Consider the following 18244-nt stretch of genomic DNA (forward strand, 5'->3'; position numbering starts at 1 on the left):
CACAAAAGAAGGAGGATTGTGTTATTACGAAACAAGAAGAGTTCCCAGATGGTACAGTGGACACACGTGTGACTCCTGTGATTAAAGCATCTTTCTTTCAGCTTAACGAGTGAACCGTCAGCTCGTTCAAACACACGTTAAAGTCCGTTTGGCTCGACACCACCGAACAGAGGCAGCAATATAACATAGCTAACGTTAACAGTGCATTGAATCCTGCTTGTGCCGTGATATTCATGACTGCAAACCGAGCAGCATCACTGACTTTTAGCTTGTTGTGTTTGTGGATATATGACTGACTTTAATTATCCACAAAATCATCAGATTCTCTGTAAGATTAAAGTCAACTATTGAACGGTGTATATTTTGAAGTAAAGGCTTTAAAACCAAGTTAGTACAAACATCGCTAATGTCACATAACTTTCCCGACATGTGGCCAACAGTAATGTTTTAATGTTCTTCATTATAAAAACATTTGCGCATAAATAAGTGACATAATATTCAGCATGTGTTTTGGAGTTTGCAAGTGTTTTGGAGTTTGCAAGTGTTTTGGAGTTTGCATGTGTTTTGGAGTTTGCAAGTGTTTTGGAGTTTGCATGTGTTTTGGATTTTGTAAGTGTTTTGGAGTTTGTACGTGCTTTGTCTCTAGGGGTCACCGTAGATATCGGAGAGAAATAAAAACATGTAATCCGATCCATTAAATATCAAAAAAGCAGCTCACAAAACTTGCGACACGGCGTAACTCTGCTCATAACTGTAGCACGTCGGAGCAGTGTGCATCACGTGATAGAGGGGCTGTGTGTATTTGTAGCCTCGCTACCAAACCAGCATTTCATCTCCGAGGAAGTGATCCCAGAGAGAAGTAAAGCAAGTGTGTAAGTTCATCTCTGAATGTTTGTAAAGCATTCCCACGTTAAGCTTAACAACCGACATATGGAGCGACTACCTGTTCTTGCTGCTACTTCAATTATGAAACTGATTAATGATCAGCTGATCGGCTTTTCTGTCGCGAGTCTGTCTCTCTTCTTTGTTTTTGGCCCACTTCGCGCCAGAAAGAGGAAACCAGCGGCTGAACAACAGCAGAACGTTTAAGCTTGATAAGCTGTTGTTAAAATTTATTTAATATTACTTTCTACACCAGGATCCTTTTCTACGTAGCTGACGGCTGGTAACTGTGCAGGGGCGGATTTAGCAAAGTTTAGCCAGGGGGGCCGATAGGGCATGAACAGGGAAAAGGGGGCACAAAGACATACTTTTCTTTCTTGTTCTCATTTAAAATGTCTAGCTTTTAATAAATAATTATCTGAATCTTACACCCAAAGTTTTAATCTGATGTAAAATGTATAGAAGTCCATTACTGTATATAGTAACTGTTAAATCTAATATACCCTAGTAAGCTATACTACTTTTTCCTTTGGGAAGATACCATCTGTGCAGTCTGCAGTTCTGTTGAAGAAAGATGTTGAATCTATTTAATTTTTCTTAAAAAAGTATTTATTTCTGTGCATTTTTTTTTCACCCTGCATCAAATTAAAGTTGATTACGTCGATTAAGCATCATGAGGTGGAGGGTGGTTCCTTTTTTTTTTTTTTTTGCTGGGAGTTTGCAACCCTATTAGTTAGGTTGCTTAATTTTTCTGCTAAGTACTCTTTAAGATGCCAGAATAGGAAGGATCGAGTAGGTTTAAGTTTATTAGATTGATCAGTTTTGCTGAACTATGAAATATTTTGGGTGCAGTGTATTTTTTACATACAGGTATAACAGAATAGCTTTAGTGTTGTTGTTTATTTAAACTTGAGTATGAACTTATAGAAAATGCAGCAATATATTAAAAAAACAGTTTTATTGATTAAAACACACACTATATATCGGATTCATATCGGTATCAGCAGATATCCAAATTTATGATAGTTATCAGTATCGCACATAAAAAAGTGGTATCGTGCCATCTCTACTTTGAATGTGTCACAAGTGCAGTTGCAATAACCATCAAACGCTACAATGAAACTGGCTCACATGAGGACCGCCCCAGGAAAGGAAGACCAAGAGTCACCTCTGCTGCTGAGGATAAATTCAGCCTCACAAATTGCAACTTAACAGCACCTCAAATTAGAGCCCAGATAAATGCCACACAGATTTCCAGTAGAAGACACATCTCTACATCAACTGTCCAGAGGAGACTGCGCAAATCGGGCTTTTATGGTCAAATAGCTGCTAAGAACCCACGACTAGGGAAAAGCAACAAGCAGAACAGATTTGTTTGGACCATGAAACTCAAGGAATTGACATTAGACCAGTGGGAATCTGTGCTTTGGTTTGATGAGTCAAAATTTGAGATGTTTGGTTCGACCTGTTGTGTCTTTGTGTGACACAGGAAAGGTAAAAAGATGGTCTCTACATGCATGGTTCCCACCGTGAAGCATAGAGGAGGAGGTGTGATGGTGTGCTGCTTTGTTGGTGACACTGTTGGGGATTTATTCAAAATTGAAGGCACGCTGAACCAGCGTGGTTATCACAGCATTGTGCAGCAATGTGCCATCCCATCCGGCTTGTGTTTCTTGTGTTTGATTGTTTGATATTTCTCACCATCTCTGTGAACTCCTTCAAGACTGTTGGAAAACCATTTCAGGTGACGACCTCATGAGGGTCATTGAGATAATGAGTGTGTAAAGCAGTAATTGAAGCGAGGGGTGGCTATATCTTGTGAGAATTTACAGTGTAAATAGTCATGAAAATAAAGAAAAAACCTTTAAATAAGAACATGTGTCCAACTTTTTGTCTGGTAGTATATGTGTGTGTATGTATGTATATATTCTTTTCATAACAGCAGATAAACCCACAGCCACAGTGGCACCAGAAAAGGCAGTCATATAGTCATACAGTTTCTCCTCACGGTCTCACTGTTTTTCTCCATCTGTTAAATCAACACAAAATGATCCTTTTATTTTTGTGCAGGTCCATTCCTAACTATAAAACAACAAATTTACCATTATTATGAAATACATATCTTAATAGTCTCTGTTGATTTTGTTTCTATTTTATGAATATTTTTCTGTGAACAGGTCTCAATAAGCCCACTGTGACCCTGCAGCCATCCTGGATTCAGATATACAGCGGTGAGACAGTCACTGTCAGATGTGAGATTCAGGGAGGTGAAGGAGCTCAGTGGAGGTATGAATGGAGAACAGCCAAGTTAAACACACCTCCAACATCCAATGAATACAGAATTATCAGAACTACTGAGTCTGACAGTGGAGGATACAGCTGCCGGGGCAGAAGGGACAATTTCTTCTCAGAGTGGAGTGATACCATCACACTGACTGTGTCATGTAAGTTGGAGATGTTTCATCTATAATAGGTAAAAAAAAAAAAAAAAAAGGCTTATTCTATGATACAGCTTTCTAGCTATCTTAGTGCTGCTCGACTTTCAGATGGCAACAAAAGAACTGTTTTTTTTTTTTTTGTTGAATAAAAGTATTCACAGTGAAAGATCCAGTACAGAACAATGTGTATCACAGCATCATCTTTCTTATCTGCCCTGTCAACATCTACTGTACAGAGGGTGAACCTGTCTTAGCACATCCAGTAAGAAAAAATTATGTATTTGTCTAATTTATTATTTATTTCTTCTTCCTTTCCTCCATTTCTATATTCACTGGTTTGTCTTCTGAGTATCTGAGCATTTTTCCCGTGGCTCCACAGGTGTAGTTTTACCTATTCCAGCAACTTACTGTATTATGGTGTAGTTAGTTCAGTTTTTTTAGCCTGAATTTATTTTTAAGTGGATTGCTAGACACACTTTTTTTAAATAGAAAATTTGGAAGAAGTCTAGCTGTGATTTAAAACTGTAAAATGGCCCAATTTTCTTTAAAGATTTGGCTGGTGCTGATATCATTTATCATTTATCTCCATTTACATTATTAATATTATTATTGACATTAACTCTTAGACGAAATCAAAGTACATAAAATGTATCCACTAAATCTATTTAGGATTAGAAAGTGTTCATTTTTCTGCAGTAGAACATCTGATTCTTCTAGAGTCTGATCAGTAAATTATGTCACACTTCAAGTATAACATTTACTATTATTATAACAAATATATTCCTAAAACAGTGAATTAAATAAAAAAAATTCACATTGGAGCTCACACTGAGTGATCTTTGTGAGTCATGATAGAATTACTTGTGTGTATATATATATATATATATATATATATATATATATATATATATATATATATATATATACATACATACATACTAGGGGTGCAACGATACTCGTATCGATATTGAACCGTTCGATACAGTGCTTTCGGTTCGGTACGCATATGTATCGAACAATACGAAATAAATTTTTAATTTATTTTATCAACTTTCCTTCTGACGATGCTGTCTGTGTTGAGCGCTCAGTGGATCTGCGCTCGACAGTGCAGCCTAGGCTGCGGAGTAGTCGAACGCAGATTCACTGAGCGCAGGGCAAGCTAGCGAGACAGAAGTTAAGCTCTCCTTGCAACATGGCAAATTGAACCTCCCCCACCCTCATTCAGATCTGGCGTTTGGAACTATTTTGGTTTTCATGTGACGTATGACCCTGAAGGTAAGCGCGTCATGGACTAAAGTAAAACAGTATGTTGGATGTGCCACGCAGTGCTCAATTACATGGGTGGGAGCTAGTGTGTTAGCGCAGTTAGCTCGTTAACGTGTTGGCCGTCAATCAATCAATCAGTCTTTATTTATAAAGCACTTTTCATACAAAAAATGTAGCACAAAGTGCTTTACATAGTTAAAAGCAGCCCACCCCACCCTCCAACTCACTCCCCACACTCTCATTAACATAAATGATGTGAATACACACATATCCCCCCACACACACACACGCGCGCACACTTAAAGAGTAAAAATTGGGCTGGGTTCGCATGAGCCAAGTGAGGAAACACTATAACAGGGAGCCGTCTGCACCGGGAGCCGGTCACAGACCGCAGCCTCCAGGCTGGGCACACAGCAGGAGGGAGGCCAAGGAGCCCCCCAGCCAGGCTGAGGGGACCCCCAGAGACCCAGCAGCCACGGTCGATCACAGCCCCGGTGCAGAGAGCCCCCTCCGAGGAAACACTGGAGATATGACACAATAGGATATGTACAGGGTAAAATGATAAAATAAATAAGAACGGGATACAATATAAATATAAATATAAATAGAGTAAGAAGATTAAAAAATGAATAAGAATAAAATCAATAAATATTAGGTAAAGCCTAAATTAATAATAGAATAACAGGATAGAATAAATAAGCATAAAATAAATAAACGCTAAGTAAAAGCTAAATTAAAAAGGTGGGTCTTGAGCCTGTTCTTAAAAACATGTACGTTCTCTGCGGCCCTGAGGTCCTCTGGCAGGCTGTTCCACAGACGAGGACCATACCACTGAAAAGCTGCCTCTCCGTGAGTATGTGTCCTGACTTTAGGGACAATCAAAAGGCCAGCACCAGAGGACCTCAGGGTCCGCGAGGGTTCATATGGTAAAAGCAGATCTGAGAGATAAGAAGGCCCAAGACCATTAAGACATTTAAAAAACCAATAAAAGAACTTTAAAATCGATCCTGAAACACACGGGGAGCCAATGCAGCGATTCTAAAACCGGTGTAATGTGGGCCCGCCCTCTGGTCTTCGTCAGCACACGAGCTGCCGAGTTTTGCAAAAGTTGTAAAGTTGAAATATTCTTCTTAGGAAGACCAGAGAGCAGGGCATTACAGTAATCAATGCGACTGGTAATAAAAGCATGCATCAACATCTCTGTGTTGGCCTGAGAGAGAATAGGGCGGACTCTGGCTATATTTTTTAGATGATAAAATCCAATTTTGGTTACATGTTTAATATGTGGGATAAAACCAAGCTCAGAGTCAAAAATAACACCCAGGTTTTTCACTTGTAGCGAAGGACATAGTGAAAATGCCTCTAATTTAGACAAGAGTTTCTCTCTCTGAGCCTCAGGACCGATGATTAAAACTTCAGTTTTGTCCTGGTTAAGCTGTAAAAAGTTTTCTGACATCCAAGATCTTATATCTAAAATACAGTTAAAAAGGGCATCCATTGGTCTGGTGTCATCAGGAGACACAGAGATGTACAGCTGCGTGTCATCAGCGTAACTGTGAAAGTTCACTCCATGCCTCCTGATGACACCGCCGAGAGGGAGTATATACAAATTAAAAAGTACAGGGCCTAGAACCGACCCTTGAGGCACACCACATGTCATTTTATGGATCTTAGAGGAGCATGTATCCATACTCACCATAAAAGTTCTGTCAGAGAGATAGGAAGTGAACCAGTTGTGTACAGCACCAGAGAGGCCCACCATGTGTTTAAGTCTGTTTAAAAGAATAGCGTGGTCTACTGTATCAAAGGCTGCGCTTAGATCCAGTAGCACCAGGACTGAGAGCATTTGGGAGTCCCAGTTACATCTAAGATCATTTAGAACCTTTAGGAGAGCAGTCTCTGTGCTGTGGTTCACCCTAAATCCAGACGGGAATATCTCCAGGATCTGTCTATCATTCAAAAAGTCATTAATCTGAGTAAAAACAAGTTTTTCTAAGATTTTACTTAAAAATGGTAAGTTGGATACAGGTCTGTAGTTATTAAAATCATTACAATCCAAATTGCTCTTCTTCAGAAGGGGCCTCACCACCGCCGTTTTAAAGGCAGCAGGGAAGACACCCAACTGAAGAGAGCAATTCATCATGTATAAAAGCTCAGCCTCAAAAAATCAAAAGTGTTTTAAAGAGTGAAGAAGGGATTGGATCTAAAAGACATGTGGTCCAGCCCCATGCACGGGCGATCCGCGGTAGCTCGTTAACGGAGATTTGCCGTGTTGTGGCGTTAACGTCATTTCAACGAGATTTACGCTGACAGCACTAGTGGGAACACAACAAATATGACTGCACATTTACACCGACATCATCCTAGTGCAAAGAGAAGTGGAAGCAGACAAAAACAACAAGCACGCATGCTACAAACTTTACCTGAGTCATTTAGACAGCCGTTAGCACATGATTCTCCTCATGAGGACCTGATATGTTTAATATGCTGCTGAGAATATAGCCCAGAAGAAGCGTATAGTATAGCTTTTATTTTGGAAAGAGCCATTTCTCTGTAATAAACTCTCTTTTCCAAAGATGAGTGATTCCTCAATCAGATACAGGGCTCGCAAAATCACTAGCCCGACGTCCCGGGGCTAGCGATTTTTCCAGTCGGGCTACCAAAATCTATCTCTGCCCTGCCCGTCGGCCTATCGTAGGAAGGAAAAATATATGTCAATGCTTTTGCATTCTTTCGGAAATGTAGCTGGGTAATTATGTCATTGGCATCGGTGAGCCACTGTCAATATGTGACATATTGAAATCGCATTTGAATTTGCGCTTGTTTTTTGCTTTCACTTTGCAATCGCGCGAACTGTGTATAGAGAGCGACAGCACTGATTGGTGAGTGATGATAATTTGCGCACCAATTCCTCTGACATCGTCTTATCAATCGTTAGCTTACTATGCAAACATGACAAGTGAAATCTCCCGCAGCAAGCTTAAACATGTGAGAGGTTGATCGCGCAGAGAATCGCTGAGCGTTATGTGAGTGCGTGTGTAAAAGCAGCAGGATATATATTGTAGCGGGTCAGGGCTGTTCGGGGTTCTGTTTGTACAGTTATGTTTTGTTTATGTTGCCATAGTGACGGGTGACGCCCTCTCGCTGCGACGGTGTGTCCTTCCGGGGTCAGAGGGCGCCCTGTGTGTTGTTGTTGTTGCTGTGCTGTTGCCGCGCTGAGCAGTTAGCTAGCGGCAGTGTTCTTCTGCAGATGTCAATAAACGGCTGTGCTCCCTGGCTAGCTCACGGGAAGCAAGACCAAACGATACCTCCGTCTCCTCCTTGTCTGAGCTCACCACAATATTTTAGTTCTGCTGAGCCAAATAAGACAGGTCAGGGTGAAGAAGTGACAGCCAAAGAAAAGCTTACCACAAAACGGAAAAGTTATGACAAATCAGACAATAAGGCAAAAAGAAAGTGCAGCTTTATGGTTTCATGGACAAAAGAATTTCTGTGGCTGCAATATGACAAGCGAAATAACCAGGGCTGCACATAAGTGGTCTGCAGGTGCGCATTCGCTGTCAAAATAAAAAACGGGAACAAGATAAGAAGTTGCAACGCGTGTTTGCATACATACGTCTCCCTCCTCTTTCTTGGGTTTCTGCTGCCTGAGGTATTCACTGAGCACTCGGTCAGTTGGGGCCATCTTCCCAATGTATTCTTGGATGTTCGTTGTCTCATCCTGGACTGTGGTGCTGACACTCACCAGTCCCCGGCCCCCTTCCTTCCGCTTAGCGTACAGCCTCAGGGTGCTGGACTTGGGGTGAAACTCTCCATACATGGTAAGGAGCTTTCTTGTCTTTATGTCAGTGGCTTCTATCTCCTCCTTTGGCCAGCCTATTACCCCAGCAGGGTACCTGATCACGGGCAGGGCGTACGTGTTGATGGCCCGGATCTTGTTCTTACCATTCAGCTGACTCCTCAGGACTTGCCTGACCCTCTGCAGGTACTTGGTGGTTGCAGCTTTTCTAGCGGCCTCTTCATTGTTCCCATTCGCCTCTATGTCTGCAATGTTGCCTTCTGGTAGTTCAATCCCCTCAGTTCTGACTACCTTCCCTCTCTTTGTTACCATCCGATAGGGCTGGGCGATATGACCCAAAATTCATATCTCGATATTTTTTAGCTGCATGGCGATATAAGATATATATCTCGATTTTTTTTTTAAAAGCCATAAGTTAAGAACAAAAAGAGAGTTCTTAGTCACACTGTGTCCCAGATGTCACACGGGCACTTTTCTTTACATACAGCGTAGATGTACATGAAGAAATTACTCAAAAATAAATTATCAGCATTTATTAAATAATCATGGTCCATAAATAAAAGAAAACAATGTTGTTTTTGTGCATAACAAAAAGCTCACAATTGTGCAGTCAAAATGTAAACTAATAGACGCTGAGCATAATAACAAAGAGACAGATTTCACAGCTGCACCACGTCTCTGAACAGGTGCCATTTGTGGTCCTTATAAACACACAGTACGGTAATATTACGTTGAAGCACAGTACGTATCACTCTGCGAGGCTCCTCCCCGGTAGCCGTAATCCTCCGACAATCCATCAAGCGGTGCAGCTCCGTAGCTTAGCAAAGTCATATTAGAACATTTTTTGACAGATTGCTGAGTGCTGTGTACCACATAAAATCGGTTCGCGGTCAGTAAGCACAACCAGAATTCGTACATAAGGCGCACTGTCGAGTTTTGAGAAAATGAAAGGATTTTAGGCCGTGCAGCCCCTCCGGGCTGCATGTCGTTAGCACGGTTAGCTCGTTAGCTCGCTAACACGTTGACGCCGTCCAGCCCCACGCACGGGGCGATCCGCGGTAACTCGCTAACGGAGATTTTCCGCTTTCATCTTGTCATTGCCTGCAGGTGAAGCTATGGGGGAGGGGGAGTTGTGTTCAGTGAAGGAGAGACAAAAGTGGACGAAAGAGAGGCAAACCTGCGGCTCCACAACGTAACATAGACTATATCGATATAAACGATATTGTCACATCTTATATCTCGTATGAAAATATATCGATATTTTTAAAAAACTCGATATATCGCCCAGCCCTACCATCCGACTACACTTCTCCAGTCCGAACGACATTCCAATGTCATTGCTGTATAGCCTGGTAGTGTGGATCAGTGAATCGATGTCTCGTTCACTCTTGGCATACAGCTTGATGTCATCCATGTACAGGAGGTGGCTGACAACTGCTCCGTTCCGTAGTCGGTATCCGTAGCCAGTCTTGTTAATGATCCCACTGAGGGGGTTCAGGCCTATGCAGAACAGCAGTGGGGACAGAGCATCTCCTTGGTAGATCCCACACTTGATGGTGACTTGTGCTATGGGCTTGGAGTTGGCCTCTAGTGTTGTGCGCCACATCCCCATTGAGTTCCTGATGAAGGCTCTTAGGGTCCCATTGATCTTGTACAATTCTAGGCATTCCAGTATCCAGCTGTGGGGCATTGAGTCATAGGCCTTCTTGTAATCAATCCAGGCAGTGCACAGGTTGGTCAGTCTGGTCTTGCAGTCTCGGCTGACTGTTCTGTCTACCAGTAGCTGGTGTTTTGCGCCTCTGGTATTCTTGCCAATTTCTTTCTGTGTCCCGCTCATGTATTGACCCATGTGCCTGTTCATCTTAGCCGATATGATGCCTGACAGGAGCTTTCATGTAGTACTGAGGCAGGTTATTGGTCGGTAGATGGAGGGGACCGGTCCCTTCTTGGGGTCCTTGGGGATCAGGACCGTCCGACCTTCAGTTAGCCATTCCGGGTGTCTCTCGTTAACTAGCAGCTGGTTCATTTGTGCTGCCAGACGCTCGTGGAGTGCAGTCAGCTTCTTTAGCCAGTAGGCGTGAACCATGTCGGGCCCTGGTGCTGTCCAACTCTTCATACTGGAGACCCTTTCTTGGATATCTGCCACTGTGATGGTTACTGGACCCTGTTCAGGGAGGTCGCTATGGTCTGCCCTCAGATCCACTAGCCACTGAGCATTGCCGTTATGGGTTGCGTCCTTCTCCCATATGCTCTTCCAGTATTGCTCCGTCTCCAGCCTTGGTGGTGCTGTTCTCTTATTATTATTATTGTTCCCTTGCCACTGAGAGTACACCTTTGCTGGTTCTGTGGAGAACAGCTGGTTTATTCTCCTGCCTTCTATCTCTCTGGTGTACCTCCTCAAGCGGCTGGCCAAGGCTGTGAGTCTTTGTTTCCAAGGCCTCAGGTATGGACAGCTTGCTGTATTTCTTATGCATCTTCTTTGCCGCACCTTTCTGCAACTCCGTTAGTTGGCTAACCTCCCTCCGTGCTACTTTGATCTTGCCCTCTAGCCTCCTTCTCCATGAAGGGTACTGCCCCTTGTGGCTGTTCAACTTGTAGCCAAGCATCTCACTGATCACTGCTGCCGTATTGTAGATCAGCGCAGACCTATATATGTATATATATATATATATATATATATATATATATATATATATATATATATATATATATATATATATATATATACATATATATATGGTGAAAAGTTTAATTCAGTCTTAAGAAATGCTACTAGACATGTTTGCTGAGAAAATTGTTTTTCAACAGATAAAGCCCGTCCTGTCCTCACTGTGTCTCCATCATGGCTGAGTCCTGGAGCCTCAGTAACTCTGAACTGTGAGGTTGAACATCCATCTGCAGGATGGCACATCTACTGGTATAAAGCTGTTCCTGATCTATCAGAGAAATCCTCCAGTTATGAGCTGCTACCTGATGGCAATAGGACTGCAAACAACTCCTACATCATTCATGGACAGACACACACAGCAGGGTATGCGTGCAGAGCTGGAAGAGGAGACCCAGAGTATCACACTGATCACAGTCAACCAAAATTTGTCTGGTCTGCAGGTCAGTTTGATTCTGTTTATCATCACAATAAACCAATTTTATGTCAACTCTTTTCACCAAAAATCAGCTCATTAAAATTCAATAACGACAATTTAATGTCTGTGTATATTGAATATTTCCATTTTTATTTATGATCAAACTGAATTTCTTTGTTTCTTTTCATTATTTTTGCACTTGTATAATGTGATAATATGGAAACAACTATTTTTTTAAACGTTTTTTGTTCTTTGCAATGAGTATTTTTATTTTGGATATTTAAATTCATTTTCTTTTTTATAGTCATTATTTCGCACATAGGATTTGGATAAATAGGGTACATTTTCATCACGATATTTTGAATCCTAACATCTGTGAGCTTTGTCTCTTCACTGCATGTTGTTTCCAGATGTTCATTCAGCAGCGTCTCTCACAGTGAGTCCTGACAGAGTGCAACACTTCACCTCTGACTCTGTCTCACTGACCTGTGAGGGAAAGTTCGCTGAGTGGAGAGTGAGAAAGTTCTCTGAGGACGGCCGACTGTACTCTGACTGTAGGAGAATGACTGGATCCACATGTAACATCAACACATCAAAGTCAGATATTGCAGTGTACTGGTGTGAGTCTGGATCAGGAGAGTTCAGCAGTGCAGTCAACATCACTGTTCATGGTATGTTTTTACACACATTTCCTTAACTGCTTTTTTTTTCCATTTCAACCATTTAGAAGACACATATTGTGAATATTTATCCAATTTTCCCTCTGAATGTTACAGAATTCTGTGCGACACAATGGCAGTTTTAGGTATATCTACAAAGTAACTTTATTGATTGAAACAAATTACATCCAAATTTTAGCCAGTGCCAGATTTTACATTTCAAAGATTTTTTTTTCTTTTAACATACAATATTTCATTCACCATTTTTACACAACTTTACAGCCCTTTAGCATGTCATATAAAAACCCGAATTTAAATGGTTTAGTCTTACTTAATAATAAGGTTACATAATATATGTTTCACAGCATTCTTTGTAAGCAAAGACATGTTTCCTTAAAAAATCTGACTCTTTTTACCCTATAAACAAAAAAATGTGACCTTCCCAAAAACTGCTATTATATTTTTTTTCCACTTTAAATGACTCAGTCTTTTAAAATTACTTTAGCTTAAAATATACATTTAAAAAAAGTAATTGTAATTCTTTTTATTTAAGGTCTGTTTGTTTAAGTATGTATATTTAGGTCCACTGTTTTTTTTTTGATCAAAAAACAAAAAAACAAACAAAAACAAAATAATTTCTATAAACTAAGGAGCTTGGAAAGAATAGCATCTAGACTTCTCTAAGTTGATTGAAGAGGTTTCACCTCTCATCCGAGAAGCTTCTACAGTTCTAGGGTCAAATGGTGGAGAGTCCCACCATCCCATGTCTTCAAGCAACTTAAACAAGTCCAGACGCTTTTCTTTCCAAGCTCCTTAGACTACGATGACCTGGATGACTGAGAACCTTCATAGACATATTCTATAAACTACATTTCAAGAAGTCTTTGGTTATTATTTTCATTAGGTCCTAAGTTGGCTGAATGATTGGCAACAACATTGACCCATTCATGTTTTCTCTAATGTCATATTTTGTATTTTTTTTTTTTAAATTGACATTCGTGATCCTAAAGACCTAAAGATCCTAAAAACTGCTGTAAAAATTATTTTATAGTAATGTGGAGGTAAACAAACATGACATAAGAGACCTCACTTCTCACTCCAACTTTATTCTTCGCCTGAGAACTGACAAAACTGACTGCTTTCCCGGTGGGGGACAAGACTGGCATGGGCGGTCAGGACAAGCTGAAGACAACTCAAGCTCCACCGGGTGCGGGTGGGTGCTCCTGGAGGAAAAAGCAGTCTGTCAGCCCGGAGTATCAAAATCTTTGTCTGTGTAAAACAGAAATGTTACTTCCTTAAAATCTAGAAATACCAGTATTCAATGGCCATAATGCATATAAAATCAAAATTCTCAAAATACTACTCTAACACGTTAGTAAATCTGTAGATTAATATAACGCCATTTTAGTGCAGCATTTCCCACACAATTTTCTCCTTTTTGTATGTATTGTGACTTCCTTTTTAGCTTCTATTTATTCTATTATTCTATAGCTTCTATTTAATCAGCGATTATGATCATAAAACAGCAACAATATCTATTTTAATATAGCTCTTACATGTGTGTTTAGCTTTAAATTCTGGCGTAAATGACAGTGCATCACTTGGTACATCTAGGGTTATGATTTAAAATATCTTTAACCATGGCTTACAATTAACAAAGTATTTACAAAAGCTCTCTTGACCTTTAGAGTTTTGCTCAACCAACTGGTAGAGCACATTTTCAGGCCCTATATCTAACTGAGGCTTTCACTGAAATTGACCTACCTTATTGAATCTTTTCTACCAATTGGTTTACATCTGTAATGCCAAAAAATCCACCAGAAGGCACTGTGAATGTAAACGGTTGGCTCTTCTTATCACTCTCCCAACCAGGAAGTCAGAAACAAAAAATCATCCAACATATTTTGAGTGTTTTTGATGAAACTAAGGTAGGAAGATATAATTTTTTGATATATGATAGTGTTAGAGGACTTACTAAACAGATGTATGTCACTTGAAAGCATTAAAAATGTGAAATTAAATGTTTAATCATTTAAACATGATTGCCCAACCAAACGGCTGATTTGTCACTTTATGGTGCTAATGCTAACAAAACTTAATGTTATTATAATTCATTATTTGTCATAATATCAGACCACTATTCCCATTTTGTTTATCCATTGCTGTTGATAAATCCCATTAAGTGTTAGCACAGCAAGAATATGCTGAAATAATTTCCTCAGTAAGTAATTTTTGTAACTTTCTGAGTTAACATTAGTAAATACTGTAAAAATCAAGAGTAACATGTGGAAATCACAAATATCACAACTAATTACCTTTTAACCAAAGTACAGTAGCTGGTAAATAAATTTTTCTGAGAAGTCAAAATTATAATTTCATTCTGTACATACGATAATTTTTAACCCTACAACTGTTTACAACTTGCATAGTTCCCATTTCTGTATAGCTGTATATCTCAGATTCCTGTAAAGTTATTTATTTCATATTCTGTATAGTTTTTCATATTTATATCCTGTCCATATCCTGTCCATAGCTTGTACTCACTACAGCCTGTACATACTTATAGTTATAGAATATTCACAACATACTTCATACCGTGTACATTATAACATAATAGACCCATTTCTGTAATATACTTACATATCTATATTATTGCTAATATATATTGTAATATATCTATATCACTAAGCACTTCTGGATGGATGCAAACTAGAGCTGGGCGATAGAACGATAACGATATGTATCGCAATATAACTTTTTCTCGATAGAAAAATTAAACTATCGCGATAGACCTCGCCGCTCTTGTCCTCTTAAAAAAAATAAAAAATAAAAAAGAGAACAGCCAATCCAAATTAAGTAGCGCAGAGCCGAACCAATCACAGCCGCAGCGTCACGTCACGTGTCAAAAATACCCGTGTACGTGTGGACGTAGCCTCAGTCTCTGACTGGAAGCGCTAATTCGTCATTCGGCTTTTGTCAGACTAAAGTAACTGTTAAAATTGTTTGAAAAGCTAAGCTATACAACAAGGAGAGATTGAGAATTTCCTTTTAGTTCTCAGTTTATTTGATATTGACAAAAGTTAGTCAGTTTTGTCTGTTCTTCTGTAAAACAAAGATTTATTTTTAGAATTAATATTTTGTTTCTAAGTGGAATTGACAATTTAGTAGTCTGTTTCGTTTGTTCTATTTTGAAACTTAAACGCTTTAGCGGCTGCCTTTTGTGTAGTTTGCAATATTTGCCTTTATTTATCTGAAAAAGTCTCATGTTCCTTAAGTACATCTACCCTGTTGAACTTATTATGGGAAATAAATATTTAAATAAAAACAAGCTGCTGATTATTTCACATTTTACTTGTGAGCAACGGCACATTTAAATCTTACAAATATAGTTATTTGGCTTATATCGTGATAGATATCGTTATCGCCTGAAATGAAAAAAACATATCGTGATATGAAAAAATCTTATATCGCCCAGCTCTAGTAGGGCACAGTCCCTCTTGTAGATCAGGTATTCAAGTCAGGGATGTATGTTTAACTTGTCTTATACAGGTGTAATAGCATATCAGAAAGCTTAATTCCTCCCATATGCTAATTATATACAGGGATGAGTGATGGGCATGGAATGGTGATCTTTGCATTGGACTCTTTGCTCCACCGTTTGACCGATATAAGAGGCTTGAACCCACAGGCATTCTTTAGAAGGTTGACACATTTGCTGTCAGACCATTTTACTGGAATCAGACCTTCACCAGACCTGTAATAACAGGCTCCATGGCCCTTCTTCATCAGGTCTTTGTCTGCCATCAGGGGAGCTCCACCGGTGCAGTTTGGTCATAGAGTACCAATGCACCTGACACCGAAGGAGGTGTGCAAGTTCTGGACCAAGCTGAAACTTGTGAAGAGCTGAGGTTCTTTTATGGGTTTGCTTAGTGTTTTTTACAACTTTGGCCCCTTAGAGGTAGCTTCTGTTCCTTGTCACTGAGGGGAGCATTGAAGAATGTAGATCCCCCTTGATACAGCAGCAAGTCATGGATGATGCCAGATGAACTTGCTTGGCAAAACCATTTAAAGCCCCACTCATCTGGTTTGTTGGCAATATACTGGTGGAGATAAGATAAGATAAGATAAGATAAGATAACCTTTATTAGTCCCACACGTGGGAAATTTGTTTTGTCACAGCAGGAAGTGGACAGTGCAAAAGTTATGAGGCAATTAGAATACAATAAGAATAAATACAGTACACAACTGTACAGAATAGAATAAAATAAAATACTATATACAGTAGAATAAAATAAAATAAATATACAATAAGATAAAAATAGAATACAAATATAAATACTATATACAACTGAGTAAAAATACAACGATGACAGAAAGGATTATTGCACTTAGTATTATTGCATATGTATGGATGTGTGTGCTTGATCAGTTAAAGTCTTTATTATGGAGTCTGACAGCAGTGGGGAGGAAAGACCTGCGAAATCTCTCCGTCCCACACCGTGGGTGCCGCAGTCTCCCACTGAAGGAGCTGCTCAGTGCTGTCACAGTCTGCTGCATGGGGTGGGAGATGTTGTCCAACAGGGATGACAGCTTAGCCGCCGTTCTCCTGTCACTCACCACCTCCACTGGGTCCAGAGGGCATCCTAGAACAGAGCTGGCCCTTCGGATCAGCCTGTTCAGTCTCTTCCTGTCCCCAGCAGAGATGCTGCCGCCCCAGCAGACCACACCATAAAAGATAGCAGAAGCCACAACAGAGTCATAGAAGGTCTTCAGGAGTGGGCCCTCCACTCCAAACGACCTGAGTCTCCGCAGCAGGTACAGCCTGCTCTGCCCTTTCCTGTAGAGGGCGTCTGAGTTATGAGTCCAGTCCAGTCTATTGTTCAGATGAACACCAAGGTACCTGTAGCTGTCCACAGCCTCAATGTCCATACCTTGGATGTTCAGTGGTTGCAGTGGAGAATGCTTGTGCCTGCGGAAGTCTACCACCAGTTCCTTGGTTTTACTGGCGTTGATCTGGAGGTAGTTCAGCTGGCACCAGTCCACAAAGTCTTGGGTCAGACCTCTGTACTCCTTGTCGTCCCCATCAGTGATGAGGCCGACTATTGCAGAGTCATCAGAGAACTTCTGCAGGAAGCACTGGGTGGAATTGTGGGAGAAGTCTGCAGTGTAGATGGTGAAGAGGAACGGAGCCAGAACCGTTCCCTGTGGGGCCCCCGTACTGCAGACGACCCTGTCCGACACACAGCCCTGAGTCCTCACATACTGTGGTCGGTCGGTGAGGTAGTCCAGGATCCAGGTAGTGAGGTGATGGTCCACTCCAGAGTTCACCAGCTTGTCCTTTAGAACCGAGGGAAGAATGGTGTTGAAGGCACTGGAGAAATCAAAGAACATGATTCTCACAGTGCTTCCAGCGGTCTCCAGGTGAGCGAGGGAACGATGTAGGAGGTGAATGACGGCATCATCCGCTCCAATGCCAGGCTGGTAGGCAAACTGAAGTGGGTCCAGTGATGAGCTTATTAGGCGCCGAAGCTGAGCCAGGACCAACCGCTCCAGGGTCTTCATCAGGTGGGATGTCAGAGCCACCGGCCTGTAGCTGTTGAGGTCCTTGGGGCGTGAAGTCTTTGGCACTGGTACAACACAGGAGGTTTTCCAGAGCTGCCAGCCCTGTTGGCTTCATATGAAACCATGACCTCAAACACACTGTGGTTGAAGGTGGATGGTATCATGAGTGTCATGCCACAAGACCATGTGATTTTTAGCCATATAATTGTTTAGCGTCCATATAGTACTTATTAATAGAATTAGAATAGAATTCAACTTTATTGTCATTGCACATGCACAGGTACAGGGCAACGAAATGCAGTTTGCATTAGAGCAGGGCGATATGGCCAAAAATATTTATCACGATATATATTTGAAAATTTGCGATAACGATATAACCGACGATACAATTGATGCGAGACAAAATACAACTCCACAACATTACTAGCGCAAAAAGACAACCTTCCATTTATTTTCACTTAAACAAGAAGCTGGTTTTTATGTACATTAAAGCTTTATAAAAATGTAACAGTGCAAATGCAAATTCCTTGCTGAAAGTTTAACCAAAAGGCATTT

General features: G+C 40.6%; 1 protein-coding gene across 1 annotated transcript in view; it reads left to right on the forward strand.

Annotated features, from left to right (window-relative positions):
- Positions 1 to 18244, forward strand: part of LOC113018948 (Fc receptor-like protein 5) — a 52880-nt gene that overhangs the window by 20102 nt on the left and 14534 nt on the right. The window contains exons 12-14 of the mRNA XM_080295515.1: positions 3060 to 3326; positions 11194 to 11493; positions 11879 to 12139. Of these exons, the coding sequence (XP_080151641.1) occupies positions 3060 to 3326; positions 11194 to 11493; positions 11879 to 12139 (828 nt within the window). The remainder of the gene's footprint in view (positions 1 to 3059; positions 3327 to 11193; positions 11494 to 11878; positions 12140 to 18244) is intronic.

This window comes from Astatotilapia calliptera, chromosome 3 (genome assembly GCF_964374335.1).
Source record: "Astatotilapia calliptera chromosome 3, fAstCal68.1, whole genome shotgun sequence".
NCBI classification, from domain to species: domain Eukaryota; kingdom Metazoa; phylum Chordata; class Actinopteri; order Cichliformes; family Cichlidae; genus Astatotilapia; species Astatotilapia calliptera.